The 25,417-nt window shown below is 43.9% G+C and overlaps 1 protein-coding gene across 1 annotated transcript; it reads left to right on the forward strand.

Moving 5' to 3' along the window:
- The first annotated feature begins 12,481 nt into the window (after positions 1 to 12,481).
- Positions 12,482 to 24,541, forward strand: LOC142218561 (biotin-dependent 3-methylcrotonyl-coenzyme A carboxylase beta1 subunit-like). The gene is made up of 12 exons (XM_075287357.1): positions 12,482 to 12,716; positions 13,937 to 14,133; positions 14,492 to 14,670; positions 18,476 to 18,556; positions 18,872 to 19,050; positions 19,246 to 19,438; positions 19,776 to 19,867; positions 22,081 to 22,237; positions 22,318 to 22,440; positions 22,827 to 22,969; positions 23,542 to 23,623; positions 23,977 to 24,541. Exons 1-12 carry the CDS (start codon positions 12,502 to 12,504, stop codon positions 24,058 to 24,060), a joined length of 1,725 nt encoding a protein of 574 aa, XP_075143458.1. The 5' UTR covers positions 12,482 to 12,501; the 3' UTR covers positions 24,061 to 24,541.
- Positions 24,542 to 25,417: the final 876 nt, after the last annotated feature.

Consider the following 25,417-nt stretch of genomic DNA (forward strand, 5'->3'; position numbering starts at 1 on the left):
ACTGCACCTAGTGTACAGCACACACTCAGCTACACTGCACCTAGTGTACAGCACACACTCAGCTACACTGCACCTAATGTCCAGCACTCACTCAGCTGCACTACACCTAATGTCCAGCACTCACTCAGCTGCACTGCACCTAGTGTCCAGCACTCACTCAGCTGCACTGCACCTAGTGCCCAGCACTCACTCAGCTGCACTACACCTAATGTCCAGCACTCACTCAGCTACACTGCACCTAGTGCCCAGCACACACTCAGCTACGCTGCACCTAGTGTCCAGCACACACTCAGCTACACTGCACCTAATGTCCAGCACTCACTCAGCTGCACTACACCTAGTGCCCAGCACACACTCAGCTACACTGCACCTAATGTCCAGCACTCACTCAGCTGCACTACACCTAATGTCCAGCACTCACTCAGCTGCACTGCACCTAGTGCTCAGCACTCACTCAGCTGCACTGCACCTAGTGCCCAGCACTCACTCAGCTGCACTGCACCTAGTGCCCAGCACTCACTCAGCTGCACAACACCTAGTGTCCAGCACTCACTCAACCACACTGCACCTAGTGTACAGCACACACTCAGCTACACTGCACCTAATGTCCAGCACTCACTCAGCTACACTACACCTAGTGCCCAGCACTCACTCAGCTGCACTACACCTAATGTCCACCACAAACTCAGCTACACTACATCTAGGGTCATCTACACTACATCTAAGAACTGGACCGATCTTCACCAAATTTGGCACACGGACACATCAGGGGTCTGGGAAGGTTTTAGTTCAGGTCTCAACTCTCTCGGATGTACCATTCTGGAGATACAGTATTCCTAAAACAATGACCTGCATTAGCCAATATAAACCTGCAAGTCTTTCACTCATATTCAAATTTCCATACACACGGTCACTCCACATGTACCCAGCATTACTCCAGGTGTATCCAACACTGATATCTAAACTGATACAGGCATGACAGAATTAGATACACAGCTCAGAACAGTATCACACATCAGATGATTAGATACACAGCTCAGTACACAGTATCACACATTAGAGGGTTAGATACAGAGGTCAGCACACATCAGAGTATTAGATACACAGCTCAGCACACACCATCACACATCAGGAGATTAGATACACAGCTCTGAACACTTTAACACACATTAGAGGATTAGATACACAGCTCAGCACACAGTATCATACGTCGGAGGATTAAATGTGCAGCTCAGCCTACACCATCACATATCAGGGGATTAGATATACATCTTAACACACTATCACACATAAGAGGATTAGATACACAGTTCAGCACACATCAGGGGATTAGATACACAGCCCAACACACAACATCAAACATCAGACTTTTACTCCAGGTTTCCATAACTACTCAGCCATTTTTCTTCACTGTTGTAGTTCAGCTTTAAAGTGGCAGGGCGCTGTGGATGACACTGTTACACAAGTTCACATTCACACAGCTTTACTCCAGGTATCCATAACAACCAATCGCAGGTTTTTCACTAATATCCAAACTGAGATACACATGATCACATAACGCTTATGGACACCACACAAATGACATACAAAATACACCAGTGCAAAACTGGACAATTCATATGGGGCCACTGCACAAACAAAAAATGAAATATACCCATGCAAAGTTACATCTTGTATTATACTCCAGAGCTGCGCTCACTATTCTGCTGGTACAGTCACTGTGTACATACATTACATTACGTATCCTGTATTATACTCCAGAGCTGCACTCACTATTCTGCTGGTGCAGTCACTGTGTACATAGATTACATTACTTATCCTGTATTATACTCCAGAGCTGCGCTCACTATTCTGCTGGTACAGTCACTGTGTACATACATTACATTACTTATCCTGTATTATACTCCAGAGCTGCGCTCACTATTCTGCTGGTGCAGTCATTGAGTACATACATTATATTACTTATCCTGTATTATACTCCAGAGCTGCACTCACTATTCTGCTGGTACTGTCATTGTATACATACATTACTTATCCTGTATTATACTCCAGAGCTGCATTCACTATTCTGCTGGTGCAGTCACTGTGTACATACATTACATTACTTATCCTGTATTATACTCCAGAGCTGCGCTCACTATTCTGCTGGTGCAGTCACTGTGTACATACATTACATTACTTATCCTGTATTATACTCCAGAGCTGCGCTCACTATTCTGCTGGTACAGTCACTGTGTACATACATTACATTACTTATCCTGTATTATACTCCAGAGCTGCACTAACTATTCTGCCGGTACAGTCACTGTGTACATACATTACATTACTTATCCTGTATTATACTCCAGAGCTGCGCTCACTATTCTGCTGGTACAGTCACTGTGTAGTCACATTACATTATTTATCCTGTATTATACTCCAGAGCTGCGCTCACTATTCTGCTGGTACAGTCACTGTGTACATGCATTACATTACTTATCCTGTATTATACTCCAGAGCTGCGCTCACTATTCTGTTGGTGCAGTCACTGTGTACATACATTACATTACTTATCCTGCATTATACTCCAGAGCTGCGCTCACTATTCTGCTGGTGCAGTCACTGTGTACATACATTACATTACTTATCCTGTATTATACTCCAGAGCTGCGCTCACTATTCTGCTGGTGCAGTCACTGTGTACATACATTACATTACTTATCCTGTATTATACTCCAGAGCTGCGCTCACTATTCTGTTGGTGCAGTCACTGTGTACATACATTACATTACTTATCCTGTATTATACTCCAGAGCTGCACTCACTATTCTGCTGGTGCAGTCACTGTGTACATACATTACATTACTTATCCTGTATTATACTCCAGAGCTGCGCTCACTATTCTGCTGGTGCAGTCACTGTGTACATACATTACATTACTTATCCTGTATTATACTCCAGAGCTGTGCTCACTATTCTGCTGGTGCAGTCACTGTGTACATCCATTACATTACTTATCCTGTATTATACTCCAGAGCTGCGCTCACTATTCTGCTGGTGCAGTCACTGTGTACATACATTACATTACTTATCCTGTATTATACTCCAGAGCTGTGCTCACTATTCTGCTGGTGCAGTCACTGTGTACATCCATTACATTACTTATCCTGTATTATACTCCAGAGCTGCGCTCACTATTCTGCTGGTACAGTCACTGTGTACATATATTACTTATCCAGTATTATATCCCAGAGCTGCACTCACTGTTCTGCTGTACAGTCACTGTGTACATACATTACATTACTTATCCTGTATTATACTCCAGAGCTGCGCTCACTATTCTGCTGGTACAGTCACTGTGTACATCTATTACATTACTTATCCTGTATTATACTCCAGAGCTGCGTTCACTATTCTGCTGGCACAGTCACTGTGTACATACATTACTTATCCAGTATTATATCCCAGAGCTGCACTCACTGTTCTGCTGTACAGTCACTGTGTACATACATTACATTACTTATCCTGTATTATACTCCAGAGCTGCGCTCACTATTCTGCTGGTGCAGTCACTGTGTACATACATTACATTACTTATCCTGTATTATACTCCAGAGCTGCACTCACTATTCTGCTGGTGCAGTCACTGTGTACATCCATTACATTACTTATCCTGTATTATACTCCAGAGCTGCGCTCACTATTCTGCTGGTACAGTCACTGTGTATATACATTACATTACTTATCCTGTATTATACTCCAGAGCTGCGCTCACTATTCTGCTGGTACAGTCACTGTGTACATACATTACATTACTTATCCTGTATTATACTCCAGAGCTGCGCTCACTATTCTGCTGGTACAGTCACTGTGTACATACATTACATTACTTATCCTGTATTATACTCCAGAGCTGCGCTCACTATTCTGCTGGTGCAGTCACTGTGTACATACATTACATTACTTATCCTGTATTATACTCCAGAGCTGCGCTCACTATTCTGCTGGTACAGTCACTGTGTATATACATTACATTACTTATCCTGTATTATACCCCAGAGCTGCGCTCACTATTCTGCTGGTGCAGTCACTGTGTACATACATTACATTACTTATCCTGTATTATACTCCAGAGCTGCGCTCACTATTCTGCTGGTGCAGTCACTGTGTACATACATTACATTACTTATCCTGTATTATACTCCAGAGCTGCACTCACTATTCTGCTGGTGCAGTCACTGTGTACATACATTACATTACTTATCCTGTATTATACTCCAGAGCTGCGCTCACTATTCTGCTGGTGCAGTCACTGTGTACATACATTACATTACTTATCCTGTATTATACTCCAGAGCTGCGCTCACTATTCTGCTGGTGCAGTCACTGTGTACATACATTACATTACTTATCCTGTATTATACTCCAGAGCTGCGCTCACTATTCTGCTGGTACAGTCACTGTGTACATACATTACATTACGTATCCTGTATTATACTCCAGAGCTGCGCTCACTATTCTGCTGGTACAGTCACTGTGTACATACATTACATTACTTATCCTGTATTATACTCCAGAGCTGCGCTCACTATTCTGCTGGTGCAGTCACTGTGTACATACATTACATTACTTATCCTGTATTATACTCCAGAGCTGCGCTCACTATTCTGCTGGTACAGTCACTGTGTACATACATTACATTACTTATCCTGTATTATACTCCAGAGCTGCGCTCACTATTCTGCTGGTGCAGTCACTGTGTACATACATTACATTACTTATCCTGTATTATACCCCAGAGCTGCGCTCACTATTCTGCTGGTGCAGTCACTGTGTACATACATTACATTACTTATCCTGTATTATACTCCAGAGCTGCGCTCACTATTCTGCTGGTGCAGTCACTGTGTACATACATTACATTACTTATCCTGTATTATACTCCAGAGCTGCGCTCACTATTCTGCTGGTACAGTCACTGTGTACATACATTACATTACTTATCCTGTATTATACTCCAGAGCTGCGCTCACTATTCTGCTGGTGCAGTCACTGTGTACATACATTACATTACTTATCCTGTATTATACTGATGTGCTTATGTTTATTAGCATTTATCTATATTTATATGCCATGTAGGGAATGTGAAGTGACTTGAATTTTTTATTTTGTAATTTTTTTTTTAAGTATTAAACTTTTTTTTCTTATTATTATTTCTCTTGGACCTACTAAGCGCATTCTGTCAGGCGGTCCTATAGAGCTTGATCTTACTGTTAGCGCTGAGCAGTCGCCGCTCCACTCAAATGAGGGACTAGAGACCCCAATCCTTGTAATCTGTGGGGTCCCAGTTGTTGTCCACCGATGATATATTTATCCACTGTGCTATGGCTAGGTTTTCTTGGTAGGACAGTCCCTTTAAAGTCAGACATTTTTGGATTATCTATGGTTTCTACTAGAGATTCTTTCCTCACATATATACAGGACTTTCTTCTACTTCTCCTTTCCTGGATTTGGCTCAAAAAACCGCAGCAAAATCTGCAACAAAAAAACAGCATTTTTGCAATGTGGGGCTTTGCGCAAACCCCTTTAATGACCCCCTCCCATTTTTTCCCCCCAAACCCAGTTTTAAGCTTCTGCATTGTGGCCCCTTATTTTTTGTGCACATGATATATTGCAGAAAGGCTGCTCTTCTGCATTCCCCACTTTTGCACTGTAGCTCAATGTCAGATGACGTCATTTTTGAGATCTAGGACTAAGGATCCTTCCAAGACTGATCGCCATAAAGGACGAAGTAAAACCTTCTCAATAACTGCTCCTTATTCCCTGCCATTTGCCTAGTCCTGGCCTGTCCATGCACGCTGCTCACGGTCCTGTTACGACTCCTCATGGGTCATTTTTGCACTTTGCGGGGCTTCTTTTGATGAAGTTTTTGCAGTCTGGGCAATGACCTGTTTGCATTACAGAACCCTCGGCCGTCTGTTAGCATTCCGAGCCTGACTTTGCAGATGATGAGAGAATTCCGCTGGGTTGGAGCCCGTCCAGTATTTCAGAGGACAGTGTGTATATTCCTGCCAAACATTTGCCATCTAGCAAAATGACTCTTTTGTTAAATTAGGAGCACCAGCTTTAACCCCCTGCTGGCTGGTAGCGGAGAAGATAATCATGTCTGATTAAACAGGGCAGGGATTTTTTTCTTTTTTTTGGCTAATGAGCAGGAGTTGGCAGCGCGGGGCTTGTTGTTGCAAACGCTACTGACAGCAACCAGACCAATTAGACGGGGTATCTTTGTTACGCCTGGGTCCTGTCCCTACTCATTTTAATTAAGTCATGAATATTCCAAGTCAATAAGCTCGACGGGAATAATTACCAGCTTTCCGCTGAAAACACAGACCCACCGAGTGATTTTATGGAAAAATAGGAATAAACAGTCATCCGTCTACTGGTCAATCTACAAGTCTGATTTAAGATTTATGGGACTTTTCCACTTTAAAATATAATCCTCTTTAAATATAAAGTCCTTGAGTTGAGTTTTCCTCTTAGACCCTGTTCACACGGGGAAAGAGGGGGTGAATTTTGGCGCGGAATCCTCCTCACAATAGCGGTTTGTTCCCCCCACTCACGGAAAAAAGAAGCGAGCTGCCCTTTCTTCAGGCGGATTCCACGGCTGATCCAGCCACAGCGTCCGTCTCGCGACAGCACCCTCCGGACTAGGCCCATACATTTGGGCCTACTCCGGAGCGGGAAGGCATGACTGTCGGAAACCGCGACAGTCACGGCAGGCGCATCTTGGTCCTATTCTGACGCGGCTTCCCGTGTCAAAATCAGGACCAAAATACGACATCCCGTGCCCTGTGTAAACGGGGCCTTAGGTTTGGTGACTTCCAATATGGCTCCATCAAATGCTCTTGTATAGCTTACGCTGGGTTCACACCAGCGCTCAGCACTCCGTATTAGGTTTCCGTCTTCTGTCGGCAGAAGATGGAAACCTGTCATGCCGAGTCCGGCCGTGAGCGCCGGTGAGCGTTCTGAGCTCTCTACGGCGAAACCGTTTTTTTAAAAACCGGAAACAGAGTACTTCATGTCCGACTCTGTGTCCGGTTAAAAAAACGGTTTCGCCGCGGAGAGCTCAAAACGCTCACTGGCGCTCACGGCCGGACACTTCTCAAACCCCTTCGAATGAATGGTTTTGAAAGATGCCGGCAGGTTTCCGTCTCCTGCCCCGGTTTTGTGCAGGAAACGGAAACCTGCAGAACGGACTCCCGGGCGCAGATGTGAACGAGCCCTTAGTCTGGTTTTACGCAGTCGTAAAAAGCCTTCTTTAGTAATACAAAACCAAACACAGATGCTACAATAGAACCACATAGGTCTTGTGATACCTGTGAGGTTAGGTTTACATCTCCACCTGTTCGGGTCTACAAGGAGACCCAAATGTTGGTGAGACGCACTACTGTTTTAGCGGTTACACACGGACTTGACTATAATGGGGTCCGCTGGCTGTCTGTCGGGGTCCACTGTTTCAGAACTGAAAAGATCTTCATGCAGGACTTTTCTCTCTGCTAATTTTTGGTGGGTTTCTGCAGTGGGGTCTCCAACAGAGACTCCGACACAGGTGTGAACGTAGGCTGCATGCACACGATGTAACGCGGCACTGATTCTTGCAAGATAACTCGTGTAAGGATCAGCGCTGCAAAATAGAATGCCATTGACTTAGTAATAAATAAATATTTAGAGGGTTTTTATCCTACAGAGGACATTGATGTCCTGATAGTTACTGGGACCTCCAATGATCACTAGAATGGGGAGCACAGTGGGGCATGTACATAGTCTGTGGGACTGATGAGCACTGCTGAGCTTTGTAGTCCTCCAGCATGCAGCTATCACACATGGCTTCTCTGCTTCTTCTGACTACTCATTAGTAACACCGGAGTGAATTAGTGTCATGGTGAAGAGCGAGGTCTGTGCGTTGGCGACGACCTTCATATTCATTATTAAATGTTATAGCGCAATCAATCCTGGAAGGTTTTACGAGGGCATTGTTGTATCTGGCAGGATGCCGTCATCTCTCATTGATGTAATGTCAGGTTCCGGTGTCTGGCACACATCGCAGACCTTTACTCATCGCTGGCCATTGAGGACTATCAGCTATAGGCTCCTGATATTTGTTGTGCAGAGTAGTACTATATACTGTATGTGAATAGGGTCTATACCCCAAAGCACAGAACGGATTTTACCAATTGCTATACAACCTCAAAGCTGCAATAAAGTGTCCATAGTGGTTCTGGGGCCTCTCTGTACCTCCATACACCTCCAATATCAGACCAACTCAGGTAAGACACAATGGGTCAGTGCCATATACATATGCCATGTGTCACATGAATTCCAAAAGTCTCTAGAAGAGAATGTGTGGTCTTGTCCAGTAGTAAAGTCTAGCAACATTTTTAAAGGGATTGTCCAGGAATTAAAGGGGTGGCCAGGATGTATCAAAAACACAAACAAAAACATCCTGCTTACCTATCCCTGATGCGCTGTTGTACTGTCAAAGTGGACCGCTGCTGATCAGCTCTTGTGACGAGCAGTGTGGCCTCTTCCCTGCTCTGATGACCTCATGATGGGTGGTCACATGGTACAGCAGCAGCGCAGTGAATGGGGCTGAGCTGCAATACAATATTTACAATGATGTGCTTTGTAGTCCACCAGCCAATCTGTGGGGTCCTAGGCGTCGTATCCCCCAAAATCAAGTAGGGATGAACTATTCTAAGGACAGGTGATGTCATAAACTCTAAGTGCTGGTTCACATGGAGGAATTTGGAGCTGATTTTTATGCAGATTCCGCCTTAAAGTTAGCTCAATGGGAGTCAGTGACAACGTTTTTTTTTGGCACAATGAAAAAAGAAGTGTCCTGCTCGATCTTGCTTTGGATTCTGCAGTTTATTCATCTTCAAAACCCAAGGCACAAAGAATTAGCCCCATTATGGACCACAGGGCCAGAATTTGAAGAGGAATCTAAGGTGCAGATCTTGCAGGGATCCTGCAGACAGGAAAGTAGATTAGCCCTTGTTCACATTAGTGTTTGGATGGCGTCTGCATGGGACCCCCTGAACAGAATACCAAACGCAAGTGCAAAGCACTGTGCTGTAAAAGCGCACGGACCCCAAAGACTATAATGGGGTCCGTGTGCTTACTGGCAGAGCTCCGCAGGGATCGTGCGGACGGGAAAGTAGTTCCCAATCTACGTGCGGCAGCGGGCGGCAAACACACAGACCTCATTATAGTCTATGGGGTCCGTGTGCTTTTACAGCACTTGCAGTTGTGTTCGGGGACCCCCCAAACAGAATACCGAACGCAGAAGTGAACGAGGGGTAAAATACACCAAATATATTGAACATGCTGCCCCTCCAGGCTCCCACAGAGGATGACTGAAGCAGATCTTTGGCTTCCCACCCCTGAATGGACGTGATTCAGACTCTGCTGCTTATTTTTTCAGTGTCCTGCTGCGATGGAGTCAGAACCAGGACAGAATCTGATGCTGATTTTGGGGTGGCTCATTGCCCGCATGAACGCGCCCGAATTCCTTTAGGTAACAAATCTGCGGCAATGTATCAGATGTGTCACATTCACAATATACGGTGAAACTTCCCCTTTACGGGTACCAGGAATTGACCTCAACGTTTGCCCACGGGTGCGATTATTTTAGGATCTCATCCTATTAGGCTGCGCCTTCACGAGCAGCGGGTTTTAGGTTTGGTGTAGACACAAGGCTCGCACAGCTATTTATTTGGAGCTCAAAAAGCAGAAAGTGAGGTTGGTGGTGAGGAGATGTGTGTTTAAGAAGAGGGAGGGGATGGGGGGGACAGAGAATAGTAAAGAAGTGCAATTGACTCTGCAGGAATGCAGCAGTGCAAGTAATGATGGTAAGATCTGAGGACTCTGCTTTCATGTACTGTAGCAATATCCCGGCCACCCGCTGTGAAGCTGAAAGGAGAAGCTTTCTGTAAAATTCTCAGCACTCACCCTGATTAATCCCCAGACTTCCTGCTGCGACTGAATACATTGAGCTAGGTATTCTGGGCTTTAATGTGACATATATTCTGATTTTCTTTGAAACCCCTAAAGGGAAGTGATAGAGAGAGCAAGGAACTGGCGCACACACAGCATTGAAGTGCTGGAATCAACTAGGACACAGACGTCACTTTCCAAAACTGGCCCCGGTCATGGCGGCTTTTACCTTCAGGCTGGCAGAACAAGGGCACCGAAAACGTCCTTCTATGTGTTTCAGGAAAACGAAATGATGTTTTCTTTGTATCAGAGTCATTTCCATATCCGTACAGATCATACTGAGCTTGTCACCTGCTGAAGATCGGGGAAAAGTTATCAAAACTGGTGCACTGGTGCTAGATTTCTTATACATTTTATTTTCTGTACATGATGATAGGGGCAGCCATCTTGCCGGAGCTTCTCCTTTTATAACGGCATTTAGTGCTTTATGGCATAGTCGTGACCATAGGCAGCAATTGTTTGGCGCTGACTAACAAGTCCATGGGAGAGTTTTCTGGACATGATCTGTGCGGGGGAGATAAGCAGTGACATCATCTATTGCCAGTCGTGGATATGAGGATGACTCAATGGTGTTATCTATAGAGGTGTTATCTTGTATTGTAATCTTATATGTGATGTAAATGTGCTGTCTACTGCAAAGAAAACTCCCTACAGATTTGGTAAATGTCAGGATATTGTTTGGTTTAGCAGTCAGAGTGAAAACTGCAGGTTATAGTTTTCTTTAAAGTAAATTTGTATATAGTGACATGGAAAATGAAAAATAATCAAAAAATCTTTAAAAACATGTTTATTATAAAAACTTGAATAAAAAAATATACCACGCCGATGACACAATTGCTTTGAGCACCTGACAGGGCCGACTCCACCGATAGGAGATACTTCTTGCCACTTTGAAAAATGAAACTCGGAGTCTTAAAGGGATCCTATAATTAAAAGGATCCTATCAGTCAGACAACATTTTTTCTAAATACCACGTCGGAATAGCCTTAAGAAAAGCTATTCTTCTCCTACCTTTCGTTGTCTTCTCCATGCCGCCGTTCGCCTACAATCCCGATTCTTGTCGGTATGTAAATTAGCTCTCTCGCAGCACTAAGGGCGGGCCCCAGCGCTCAGACAGCACCGATAGCAGCCCCAATGCTGAGAGAGAACTCCATCTTCGTCAGGAACGGCCTCTTCATTCTCTTCTTACGGTGGTGTCTTCTTACTTCTAGGCCTCAGACAGAGCAGACTGCGCATGCCCACAGCCCCGAGAAAATGGCCGCTTACAATACTATGCAAGCGGCCATTTTCTCGTGGCCTATGGGCATGCGCAGTCTGCTCTGCCCAAGGCCGGAGGCCTTAGAAGTTACAAGCCACCGCCGAAAGACAGATGCTGAAGATGACGCTGCTGATGAAGATGGAGGCGGCACCGGAGAGAGTTCTCTCGCAGCATTGGGGACGCCCCCAGTGCTGCGAAAGAGGTCATTATCATACCGACAAGAACTGTAAGATTGTAGGCAAACGGTGGCACGGAGAGGATGACGAAAGGTAGGAGATGAATAGCCTCACTTAAGGCTATTCCAACGTGGTACTTAGAAAAAAATGTCGTCTGAATGATAGGATCCCTTTAAATTGCTATTTTTTTTCTAACACGTAAGACTAGCCTTAAGAAAGTCTATTCGTCTCCTACCTTCAGATGTCATCTCTGCGCCGCCGTTCAGTAGAAATCTCGGTTTTCCTCGGTATGCAAATGAGTTCTTTCACAGCACTGAGGGCGGTCCCCAACTATCAAACAGCACTGGAGGCGTCGCCAATGCTGCGAGAGAACTCTCCAGCGCCGCCTCCATCTTCGTCTGGAACAGTCTCTCCCTGCGTCTTCTTCCAGCGCAGGCGTCAAACTTCTAGGCATGCACAGTCGGCTCTGCCATTGGGACTTGGGCAGAGCCGACTGCACATGCCTGCGGCCATTTTTTTGAGGCCACTGACGCGCGCGTATACGTAAAAGTTTGAAGCCAGTGTCGTAAAAATGAAACACTTTAGCAAAACTTTGCAAAAATAGTGAAGACAAGTAACCTGTCCTGTCCCCTGACGGGCACCTCCTACAACAGTAATCCTATACCCAGATATTGATGCCACTCATTGGTGCCATTTTGTAAAATTCACATAGAAACCAGTTTTAAGTAAACCAATAGCACCTGCCCATAGCAACCAATCAGGACGCTGCTTTCATTTTCCAACCAGCCTTAGACAAATGTCACCCTGGATCTGATTGGCTGCTGGAAACCTGCGCCTCACATCACCTTTACACCAGTTTCTCCCGTCTCAGCGCTCCCTCTAGTGGTCATCACGAGATCTACAATAACAAGGAAATCTATGTCGAATCTGCCGGCGAGAAAGTAAAGCTGAGGGCGAATGTGCTTGTGTGAGGCGGGGGCTGTGCCCTTCACTGACAGACTTTGCACAGTTTTGCAGCCATTGAATGGGACTATGGCAGCCCTGGGGCTACATAGACTGGGCTCACATGTGCTGGGGCGGTGGCAGCCTGTCCTCTGCAGCACACAGTGCACCCTGCACAGTACCCAGGCTGCAGCAGGCCATAGGAAGGGGGCGCACAGCTTCCCTGTCATAGCAGGGGACATCCTGCCCATCCACAGGCATGTATATGAAGCCAACAGCAGGAACAGTGACAGGTGCAGGCACAGGTGAGCCAGGAACCGAGATTTACAGGTGCAAATGATAAGCAGAGTAGCTATTCAGAAGCTTGGGAAAGTTGGGTGACTATTGACATAATTGCTGTTTTTGCTCTCGTAGGGTTTAGCATCCAGATTTCTGGGACCAAGTGATGTACAGCTGCAAATATGAAGCAGTTTTGCTTTCAGGAGCCTAGGAAAGCTGGGTGACTATTGACATAAGTGCCTTCCAAGATCTCTGAGGGATTAGCATCCAGATTCTTCGGACCAAGGGATTTACAGCAACTAATACTAAGCAGGTTTGCCATTCAGGAGCCTAGGAAAGCTGGGTGACTACTAACATCAGTGCTGTTTCTGCTCTCAAAAGGGTTAACATGCAGATCCTGGGGATTATGGAATTAATAGCTGCAAATTCTAGATGTTGTCATTAAGGTGTACAACTGTAAAAGTTAATCAGGTTTGCCATTCAGAAGCCTAGGAAAGCTGGGTGACCGCATGTTTTGCAATCATTTGCTGCAGACATGACAGTAATTTGCACCCACGCCTTCCAGTGTGATTTCTAATGACCTGAGTCACTTCCTGCGATGGGTTTATAGGAGATGATATCGCTGTGGCCTCAGATATGTGATGAAGATGAAGGATCTGTCACTGCTCCATCTCCGAAATCATCCTCCCAAACTGGCTGAACTGCCAGCATCATAGAAAAGGGGGATGGGGGGGTCGACATATAGTCACCCAGCTTTCCCTGACTTCTCTCAAATCTGCCTACTTGTGCAGCTACCCGTTCCTTTTTCATGGAATCTGTCTATGAACCTCTATGAGATCTGTAATGATGGTCATGTCAGTAAGTGGGAGGTGACAAGACGCTCATTCATCTTTCCCATGACTAGATTTTTGGACTGAATTAATCAGCAGCATAAGTGTCTCCCCTGTTCTGTTTGCTACAGTGTTACAGAGCAGGTCACAAGTATCAGTCTGGAGAATGTTCAGGTGAATAGGAGCTGCAGTAACCTGGCATGGCCACTACACAATAGATGGCGCTGTCTTCTTTCTGCTCTGTCCACTGTGTATTTCCATCTCCAGGGACTGCAGGACCCCCCACTGATCAGATATTAGTGACCTGTCCTAAAGATGAAAATCATAAGAACTGGTCATGGGTCTGTTACAAGCTTCTAGAACTTTCCACTAACAAGCTGAGATTTTCTTGTAAAGTTGTGATTTTTCTTTTCTAGATACATGGAATTAATGGAAAAGGTTAAATTGGGAGGAGGCGAGAAAGCGATTGTACGGCATACACAGAGGAACAAGAAGCTGCTGGTGCGGGAGAGGCTGCGGAGACTCCTGGATGATGACACCTTCTTAGAGATCTGTCCATTTGGGGGCCTCGGTCTTCCATACGGTGACGTCCCCTCTGCTGGCGCCCTCTCTGGTGAGACCCTGATGTTGGATGCATTGGGACAGATAATCTCTAATGGGGTGGGGGGTGAATTTATTATTCCTGTACAGGCTCGATCTGTAGTTTGCAGTTCCTCCTTAGCTGCCATACACTGCACACAGTAAGTACAGAGGAATCTGCTCTCTAACATTTGCATGCGACTATACAGGACATATAGAGAGACGTACTAACATGTACTGATGTGAGTAAAGCACTTGGGCTATTATAAAAACTTATGAGTCTAAGCCTGTGCCAGCTTCTGTCTCTCAGCTACTGGTCAGGGGATTTGCTCTGACAACCCTTTTAAAGTGAATGTGCATTTTTATGCTGGATCTTTTTATATGTCTTTCAGGTATTGGGAAGATCAGCGGTATCTGGTGCATGATTATTGCTAATGACGCCACAGTAAAAGGGGGCACCGCTTATCCCATATCAGTGAAGAAGCAGCTGCGAGCTCAGGAGATCGCCATACAGAACCGGCTGCCCACAGTGTACTTGGTGGACAGCGGAGGCGCCTTCCTGCCTCTTCAGGTATCACGTTACTTGTAGTTCCCCTTACTGGCCTGTGTGTGGTGCAGTATGGTCACCGCTTCATTACTTCTACATGACAGCACTATAGAAGTGAATGGAGCAGTGGCCATGCCTGTGCACCGCCCTCCGTGCACATGAAGCACTTAGAGGAAATTGCTGCCCCTTGCTCTTTTGATCTTTGAAGGTCCCAGTGGTCAGACCGCCAGTGATCAGGCCTGTATCCTGTGGATAGGGGATAAGTGTGTTACCCCTTTAAGACTGTAAGTATTGTTACAGCACCTATAATGATGGTGAATTTGGTCATCCAACAAGTGCAGATTTCTGCAAACTGTTGTGTTGCAGCACCTTGTGGGTTAAAACCTGACCACTCCCTCTTCACAGGTCATGAGACGTCTTTTTCATTGGTCACATGACCTGTTTGCAGCTCAGTCTCATTCAGATGCTGAGCGGTGCTCGGTTTGCTATGAAGAGGCCACTGCATTCACCCAAAACTGTGATCTCTACAAATAGTTGAGTGGTGGGTCCTGGTTGTCACATCCCCAACCTGGAAAACCCCTTTAAGTAAGTCTTAATGATTCTATAATCTGAAAAGAAATAATCCATCAGAACGCTCCTTTGTGCAGATGGTTAAATCCCAAGATCCCCATATAGGTGGAGGCCTTGTGGGGGAGCTGCAGTGATGGAGTCCGAACCCTTGGTTCCAAAAATTAGGAAACCAGGGATGATTGTAAGCCATAAAGATATGTGGAAACCCACAATAACAAGAAGGTGGACCCTGTATCCATGCGCTCCCTCTTAGGCACCGCTATATTCTCCAGGATCAATATCCCAAAAATCTTCTTTACTAAGATAACAGGCAAAATCATAAAATGTTAGTAACAATCGAAAAACCGGATAAAAACATTTTTCGGAGCCCCGCCCTCTGCAAAACACGTATATATGTAGCCACACCCCCAACAAGCCCATTAGCTGCCGGTACGTGGTGCAGGAGCCTAGGTAAATATTTCTCCTCTACATCCGCTCCTTCCTCTATGTAAAGTGACGGTACGTTTGTTTAGCGTCTCTATTAACCATGTTTACAGATCTTAGCAGCGTTTCGAGGCTCTGTGTGTGTGTGTGTGTGTGTGTGTGTGTCTACCCCGGGGGAATGAATATATTGTTATGTATATAGATAGACGTATACTTCATGCAAGGTGGATAAGAGATCTTTGTGCGCAACAGTTTAGAAACTTTTAACCTCCCATAACCCAAAGTGTCCCCTGATCTAAAGGACTGTTGCAGGTATCCGGACACCAGCGAAGCCTGAGGAAGGAGCAGCAGGATCCGAAACGCATCACTTTCTAGATTTTTGATTTTTTTACTGACATTTTCTGGTTTTGCCTGTTAATAAAGAGGATTTTTGGACCAATCTTGGATCGCTCTATTTATCCTTGAGAATAACCGCTATAAGGGGAGTCCATGGGGAATTGGGCCCACGTTCCCAGTATTGTGTATGTCCACATACGGATGACTCTGTAATGTTTAATTCGCAGTGTTTTATTCTACCCCATTTTCAATGTTTTTTTCTTGCTTTCAGTAAAAGAAAACCTTTATGTATGAGAATCTAAGGCCTGGTTCACATCTGCGTTCGGTCTTCCAAAAGGAATACCAATGCACTAAATAGCTGTGAGCAATGAAAGCACACGGACCCATAGAGCAGGGGTAGGGAACCTTCAGCACACCAGCTGCTGTGAAACTACAACTCCCAGCATGCTCCATTCACTTCCATAGGAGTTTCAAGAACAGCGGAGCAAGTGTGCATGCTGGGAGTTGTAGTTTTGCAACAGCTGGAGAGCCGTACGTTCCTTGCCCTAGACCAGTGATGGCGAACCTTTTAGAGACCGAGTGCCCAAACTGCAACCCAAAACCCACAAAATTTTCGCGGAGTGCCAACACGACAATATAGACTTAATACTATGCGGATCCACAATTGCGGACAGTTACTGACCAAAAATTACAGTCATGTGGGGCTTTACAGAGCTTTCAATAATACAAACAACGTTGTACTGAAATGTAAAGGTCTCGGCATTTGGTACTTTGAACAATTAATTTTCACTATTTACATCGCACAGGATCTGTTTTATAGTTACCGTATAATATTCTTACATCCTGTACTAATATCACGTCTGCTATAAAACAGATACTGTGTGATATAAATAGTGAGGGGACCCCAGACAGTATTATATGCTCTGCAGTGGGCCCACCACACAATATTATATTCTCCACAGTACCACAGTAGCCCCCCAGTGTTATATGCTCCGCAGTAGGTGTCCCCCCCCCCACAGGATTATATGCTCCACAGTGGCATCCACACACAGTATTGTGTGCTTATAAATAGGCCCCCCCCAGTATTATATGCTCTTTAGTACACCCCCCAGTATTATAAGCCACCCCAGTATTATAAGCCCCCCCAGTATTATACACTCCCCCCAGTATTATAAGCCCCCTCAGTATTATACACTCCCCCCAGTATTATACACCCCACCCAGTATTATAAGCCCCCCCAGTATTATACACTCCCCCCAGTATTATAAGCCCCCCCAGTATTATACACTCCCCCCAGTATTATACACTCCCCCCAGTATTATACACTCCCCCCAGTATTATACACTCCCCCCAGTATTATACACCCCACCCAGTATTATAAGCCCCCCCAGTATTATACACTCCCCCCAGTATTATAAGCCCCCCCAGTATTATACACTCCCCCCAGTATTATACACTCCCCCCAGTATTATACACTCCCCCCAGTATTATACACCCCACCCAGTATTATAAGCCCCCCCAGTATTATACACTCCCCCCCAGTATCATACACCCCACCAAGTATTATAAGCGCTCCCCCCAACATCATATACACAGTGAGCCACTGTCATACTCACCCCTGAAGAGCCGCCGGCATCCACCTTCTTGTCACTGGCGGCGCTGATGACGTCATCGCGCCCGCGTCGGGGCAGAGGTCAAACTCTGCAGCCAGTGTAGGCCGCGGTCGTGCGATCCGCGGCCTACCCTGACAGCTTTCAGCTGTATGTGCATTTGCACATACAACTGAAGGCAGTGATCGCTCATCAACGGGGAATCCTGTACCGGATTCCCTGTTGGTGAGCGATCCGGGCGACCGCACGCGTGCCATAGGTTCGCCATCACTGCCCTAGACTATGATGGGGTCTGTGTGTTTTCCACGAGTCACACGGAGAGAAAAAGTACTTTGAGAACTACTTTCCTCTCCACATGATTCGTGCGGATAACGCACAGACCCCATTATAGTCTATGGGGTCCCTGTGCTTTCATTGCTCCCAGCTGTTTAATGCATTCAGTATTTCTTTCGGTGGGTCCCCAACGGAATACCGAACACAGATGTGAACCAGGCCTGAGGACGGTTCGATACAATTGTGTTCGGTCCTGACAAATCTTCTATGGCAGGAACACTGATACATTGTAACAAACTATCGGAGCGTGAGGCCTGGGTTCACATCTGCGCATAAGTTTCCCTCCCGAAACGAAAACCTAACCTGCTTAAAAAAAGCGGTTACCTAAGGAAACCCGCAGACCCCATAGACTATAATGGGGTCCATGTGCTTGCAAGCAGCCCTCTTCTTTCCACATTTTTCATGCGGAGAGGGGAACGGAGTAACCTGAACGCAGATGTGAACCAGGGCCTAAGAGACAGAGCGGTTGTGGATATAGCAAGCGATAAAGCCATCGCAGCGCCACCTGGTGTCCGTACGTGATAGATCTGAATTTTGGTTGTGTTCTGTGTCGGCAGGCTCAGCTCTTTCCTGACAAGGAGCACGGAGGGAGGACATTTTATAATGAAGCCATAATGTCAGCTCTGAAGATACCGCAGGTACCAGCAGCATCTTGTGTAGACGTCTTATATTGATCCACTTCTTAGAGTCGCGTCCTCCTAGCTGAGTGTCGGTTCCAGAATTTTGTGCAAGCAGCAGGAATCGCTGACCCTTCCTGTCACGTGGCGCAGTACTGGTGGGGGAGGGTTTTGGTAGATATACCGGTGTCTGCCATCATGCCCACTCTCAGTTCTGAAGACCACTAAGGGAGGACCAACGGGCTACTAGATTGGCTGTAACAAAGTTGCGGTTCAGTATAATTTGGATGTATCCAGAATACATATACGTGACCCTTGTATACTCTTGCGTTACAGGTGGCTGTCGTGTGCGGCTCTTGTACGGCCGGAGGCGCTTACATCCCAACGATGGCAGAAGAGACAATCATTGTAGACCGGATTGGGACCATATTTTTGGCTGGTCCTCCATTAGTTAAAGCCGCTACGGGTGAAGACGTCAGCGCAGAAGATCTGGGCGGGGCCAGACTGCACTCCAGGTAGTGCTAGCGGTGCGGTCGTCTTACACTGAGGCTTCCTTGTAGCTCCAGTCTGGAGTTTTCTAGCTATGTTATATGCTATTACCCACAGGGGGCGATGTTGGAATGTTTTTTTTTCCTCTTTGATGAATTATTGATGCCGGTGGCCGTTTTGTTTATTGTGTCCTGAGTGTCCTTCCTCCCATGTCTGCCCAGAGTCAGCGGATGTGTCGACCATTTTGCGGCCACAGAGTCTGACGCGTACAGCCGCGCCCGAATGATCATTTCTACCTTCAGTTATGACCCTGAGCCGGAGGACAGAGCGGAGTTTGAGGATCCTGTGTATGACATTGAGGAGTTGGCGGGGCTGGCGCCTCGTGATTACTACCACACTCTGGATATTAAACTGGTGAGTTATATCAGGAGGTGACTGGTATACGGGAGGATACGGGAGACCCCTGTCTATACATCTTAAAGAGTTGCAGGATAAATCTACATATAGCATTGAGAAAGGAAAATGTAATGTATTCAACGGTCACAGCCAGAGCTGTATTGGAAGTTCTGCTGCTTTATCACATTGTCCCAAAGAGCTGAACCTGGGCCTGAGAGGTCATTGCTGTGATACATTGTGGGACACATCTATACTCACTGTATATAGTGATGTGAGGAGGGGCTAAGGCTGATGCATATTCACTAGTCCCTCTGTATATGGGATTACTATACACTTATACTGATGTTCTCTGCAGATACTCAGCCGACTGCTAGATGGCAGCAAACTCCTGGAATTCAAAGCCGACTATGGAACAACACTAGTCACCGGATTTGCTTTAGTTGAAGGGTAAAATAATCACATAATCCTGAATATTCTCTACCATCAAGGTTGTACATTGTATATAGTGGGCGGTATTATAGTAGTTATATTCTTGTATATAGGAGTAGTATTATAGTAGTTATATTCTTGTACACAGGAGCAGTATTATAGTAGTTATATTCTTGTACATAGGAGTAGTATTATAGTAGTTATATTCTTGTACATAGGAGTAGTATTATAGTAGTTATATTCTTGTACATAGGAGTAGTATTATAGTAGTTATATTCTTGTACATAGGAGGGCAGTATTATAGTAGTTATATTCTTGTACATAGGAGGTAGTATTATAGTAGTTATATTCTTGTACATAGGAGCAGTATTATAGTAGTTATATTCTTGTACATAGGAGTAGTATTATAGTAGTTATATTCTTGTACATAGGAGTAGTATTATAGTAGTTATATTCTTGTACATAGGAGTAGTATTATAGTAGTTATATTCTTGTACATAGGAGGGCAGTATTATAGTAGTTATATTCTTGTACATAGGAGCAGTATTATAGTAGTTATATTCTTGTACATAGGAGCAGTATTATAGTAGTTATATTCTTGTACATAGGAGGTAGTATTATAGTAGTTATATTCTTGTATATAGGAGTAGTATTATAGTAGTTATATTCTTGTACATAGGAGTAGTATTATAGTAGTTATATTCTTGTACATAGGAGCAGTATTATAGTAGTTATATTCTTGTACATAGGAGCAGTATTATAGCAGTTATATTCTTGTACATAGGAGTAGTATTATAGTAGTTATATTCTTGTACATAGGAGGTAGTATTATAGTAGTTATATTCCTGTACATAGGAGTAGTATTATAGTAGTTATATTCTTGTACATAGTGGGCAGTATTATAGTAGTTATATTCTTGTACATAGGAGCAGTATTATAGTAGTTATATTCTTGTACATAGGAGGTAGTATTATAGTAGTTATATTCTTGTACATAGGAGGTAGTATTATAGTAGTTATATTCTTGTACATAGGAGCAGTATTATAGTAGTTATATTCTTGTACATAGGAGGTAGTATTATAGTAGTTATATTCTTGTACATAGGAGGTAGTATTATAGTAGTTATATTCTTGTACATAGGAGTAGTATTATAGTAGTTATATTCTTGTACATAGGAGCAGTATTATAGTAGTTATATTCTTGTACATAGGAGCAGTATTATAGTAGTTATATACTTGTACATAGGAGCAGTATTATAGTAGTTATATTCTTGTACATAGGAGCAGTATTATAGTAGTTATATTCTTGTACATAGGAGTAGTATTATAGCAGTTATATTCTCACTTACATAGGAGCAGTATTATAGTAGTTATATTCTTGTACATAGGAGTAGTATTATAGTAGTTATATTCTTGTACATAGGAGTAGTGTTATAGTAGTTATATTCTTGTACATAGGAGTAGTATTATAGTAGTTATATTCTTGTACATAGGAGTAGTATTATAGTAGTTTTATTCTTGTACATAGGAGTAGTATTATAGTAGTTATATTCTTGTACATAGGAGCAGTATTATAGTAGTTATATTCTTGTACATAGGAGTAGTATTATAGTAGTTATATTCTTGTACATAGGGGTAGTATTATAGTAGTTATATTCTTGTACATAGGAGTAGTATTATAGTAGTTATATTCTTGTACATAGGGGTAGTATTATAGTAGTTATATTCTTGTACATAGGAGTAGTATTATAGTAGTTATATTCTTGTACATAGGAGGTAGTATTATAGTAGTTATATTCTTGTACATAGGAGCAGTATTATAGTAGTTATATTCTTGTACATAGGGGTAGTATTATAGTAGTTATATTCTTGTACATAGGAGGTAGTATTATAGTAGTTATATTCTTGTACATAGGAGTAGTATTATAGTAGTTATATTCTTGTACATAGGAGGTAGTATTATAGTAGTTATATTCTTGTACATAGGAGCAGTATTATAGCAGTTATATTCTTGTACATAGGAGGTAGTATTATAGTAGTTAGATCTTGTACATAGGAGGTAGTATTATAGTAGTTATATTCTTGTACATAGGAGGTAGTATTATAGTAGTTAGATCTTGTACATAGGAGGTAGTATTATAGCAGTTATATTCTTGTACATAGGAGGTAGTATTATAGTAGTTAGATCTTGTACATTATGTAGATTCTTTATAGGTTTATTTTCTCCCTCAGTAATTTAGTTGGGATTGTGGCTAACAATGGAGCGCTGACACATGACGCCTCTCTTAAAGGAAGCCATTTTGTCCAGATTTGTGACCAGCGCGATATCCCTCTGCTGTTTCTTCAGAACACTTCTTCTCAGGATCTTTTGCCTCCAAATGTGTTGAAGGTAATTCTTAGAAGAAGGAAAAGAAGAAGACTTAGAGATATTATTTCTATCTTACAATTATTTAACTCTTTGTTTTTCAGGCCGAGCAGTTTACAAACAGACTAAAAGCTCAGGCCTCCATGATCGCTGCTGTAGCTTGTGCGACGGTGCCCAAAATTACGTTAGTGATCGGCGGCTGCCACGGGGGAGAGAGCTTCGCTATGGTATGGATAACCCACAGAGGGCGCAGCTAAACTTATTGTCTTTTATTCTGACTTCCATGGGATGAGATGGCTGACAAATTATTGATAATTATTTTTGTATTCTGAGTAAACCTTGGCTTATTTTGTCCCATTTTTAGGTTTAGTGACTCTTTAAGAATTTGTGCAAGGGGTCTACAGCGCCACTCTTATCTATGAGCTCTCTGGTATTGCAGTTGAGACTCATTTAAATGAATAAGTGTGAGTTGTAGTACCATGACCAGTCCATGGACACGTGGGGCGCTGTTTCTGGAACAATCCAGACCTTATATTATCTTATTCTGGACTTCTCTGGTGTTATTTACACTCTGTGATCATATAAAGATGATATATTTTCTTTGTCTTTTTAGTGCGGGAGATCGTATGAGCCAAATTTTTTGTTCTTGTGGCCAAATGCAAGAATTGGACTGGTGGACGCCAACCGGTTGTCATGGAGCGATCAGAAGGATGAAGGCTGGACAGACGAGACAGAATTCAGAAATCACATGAACAGGTATGAAGATGGGGGTCTACAGGTGGCGTCAGACATATCGGGGGTCAGCAGAGTATATGACTGATATGTTATAGGGGTTCCCACAATATACACTTGGACTGGGGAGAAGTCTCTGATCATTGGGGTCCATAGTGGTTCCTCCCTGATCCATCTTCTGTGTCCAGTCCTGCACGACATTGTGATTCTCTGCTGGATTATCAAACTGTATAGATTAGCGGATGATGGATTCATGGAATTCCAATACATTTTGGAGTAACACATGAGATTTAAAGGGTTTCCACAGTTAGAATTAGGGTTACTTTTTATTTTAAAGACTAGTCGCCTGGCCGTGTCTTGTCTTCCCTTGAATACCATACACCTGTAGTACCAGCCACAGCCATGGACAAGGAGGGGGCGCTGTTTTTGCATAAAAATCAGACCCTTTTCAATTTTTGTGATCTTTTGGACTCTGAGTGGTCAGATACTTATCACATACCTTGTGGTCAACCTCTGTTAAAGAAGCCATTGCCAAAAAATGTCAGTATTTGATGTGTATCAGACTGATGGATGACATATTATTACGTGTCTCTTAGGCTGAAGGAGGAAAGCTCTGCGTTTTATTCATCAGGCAGACTCTGGGATGATGGCGTCATCTTACCCCAGGACACCAGACAGGTGAGCCTTCCCTCTAGTAACCTCTAGACATCCAGGCCTCCTCCGTGTGATCCAGGCCTCCTCCGTGTGATCCAGGCCTCGGCCTAAGTTGGTGCGATATTTGGAAGGTGCAGAATATGACACCAATACATCCGTATTATGTATGAACATCGATGTAATTCCTGATAGAACTATGACCAGGCACTGTCAGTAGTGCAGCCTCAGGCTCTGGGCCTGTAACGTCTAACCATCGTATCCCAGGATAGAAATAAGTTATTACAAGAGCGTTTTCTCACCTTTTATGTTCCCTAAATGGATTTTACTTTTAAGAACCAGTTTGGTCATTTTATTTGATGTTTATTTTTCTCTTTTAGGTTCTTGGTAAATGCTTGAAAATCATTCGCCAGCAAAGATGTGAAAGGGTCAGTGTGCGGAGCTCTCCGCTGCTGAGGATGTGAGCGGGGCCGGGGGATCGGAGGAGGATTTATAACATGTAAATAATATAGAAGTCGTCTCTGTAAATCCGCTGTGCCTTTGTAGCATAATACAGGAAATATATCGCACTCAGGTATGGATTGTGTCTGGGCAAATCTCTCTATATGACCCCACGTGTGCACGTCTGCAGCAAACTGAACTGACTGTGCGCACATAGTAGCCGTGTGCGGACCCTAGCCATACAAAAAGGATGAGACCGAGCTGCAGTAATAGACGGGAATAGGACCTGCCCCGTATTGTGCAGATCATTCATACGGCCCCCACACAGAGCGGTGTGAATGGGTCTGTATGGCATCAGGTATTACTTATCTGTAATAATGGATGGCACAAAGGACAAAACTGCGGCCAGTGCACCGGGCCTAAGATAGATATGGCTAATAAAAGTATGACTGTAGATCTCCACCAGCACATTGTATATCAAACTATGATTTATAACATGTATAACGGGACTTTTATAGTATAATAAATGTAATTATAACACTCAGATGTGGACAGTGTCTGTATCTATCATCTAATATCATCTATCTATCCATCCATCTCTCTCCTATCTATCTATCTATCTATCTATCTATCTATCTATCTATCTATCTATTTATTTCACCACTGCCAATACTGTATATCTGTTCCAGATGTTTCTCTGCATTCCCATAGTCCACTAGAGGGCACTACAGGATATTTTATAAAAACTAAGCTCTATAAATTGTAACAGATTAGATTCCCAGCAGGCTGTGGAGGGTTAAACCTCACTATTAATGACCGTGTTATGGCCGGTGCTGATAGATGTCTAGGACTATGTTTAAATTTGGTGTTTATTTTGGGAGTGAGGGGAGGGGATGTGATTCCTCTGCCGTTTCTGCCATGTGAATATACCCTAATAAGTACAGGCTGCTGTAGGTGTACCAGATATGATGCAGTCAGAAGTTTTCTTGTAACCTACAGGTTTTGGGGCTTTTCTGCTCTGTAAATACACGTTCTCTTCTCCATGCTTGCTGAGGGGGTGGGCTCCACTTGGGGTGATGTCATAGCTGTGCTGTGTGCTCTGGGCCAATCAGGTGTCTCTGCCTCTCCTTCCCTCTCACCGTATAGTTGCAGCTTCATCCCCCTCCTCTCCCCTCTATTACTGTATTAGGGTGGGGACACATGGTTAGTACTTGCAGATACTCCTGTCCCTAATAAAGGATATTATAATTGTTTGTATTCACATTTAATATCTTATAATGATGCAAATATATTCTTGACTGAGATGTGACAATTTGCCAGTCATTACAATGCAAAATATATTTATTAAGGTTGTCAGGCACCGAGGTCTGCTCCTAGGCT

The sequence above is a fragment of the Leptodactylus fuscus genome, chromosome 9 (assembly GCF_031893055.1).
Source record: "Leptodactylus fuscus isolate aLepFus1 chromosome 9, aLepFus1.hap2, whole genome shotgun sequence".
NCBI lineage: Eukaryota > Metazoa > Chordata > Amphibia > Anura > Leptodactylidae > Leptodactylus > Leptodactylus fuscus.

Bases quoted from the DNA above. Each gene is read 5' to 3' on its own strand.
- LOC142218561 (XM_075287357.1), top strand. From the start codon at position 12,502: ATGGCAGCCCTGGGGCTACATAGACTGGGCTCACATGTGCTGGGGCGG. The intron at 19,439-19,775 runs GTGAGTTATATC...TGTTCTCTGCAG, and splicing joins ACACTCTGGATATTAAACTG to ATACTCAGCCGACTGCTAGA. The intron at 22,441-22,826 runs GTATGGATAACC...TTGTCTTTTTAG, and splicing joins GGGGAGAGAGCTTCGCTATG to TGCGGGAGATCGTATGAGCC.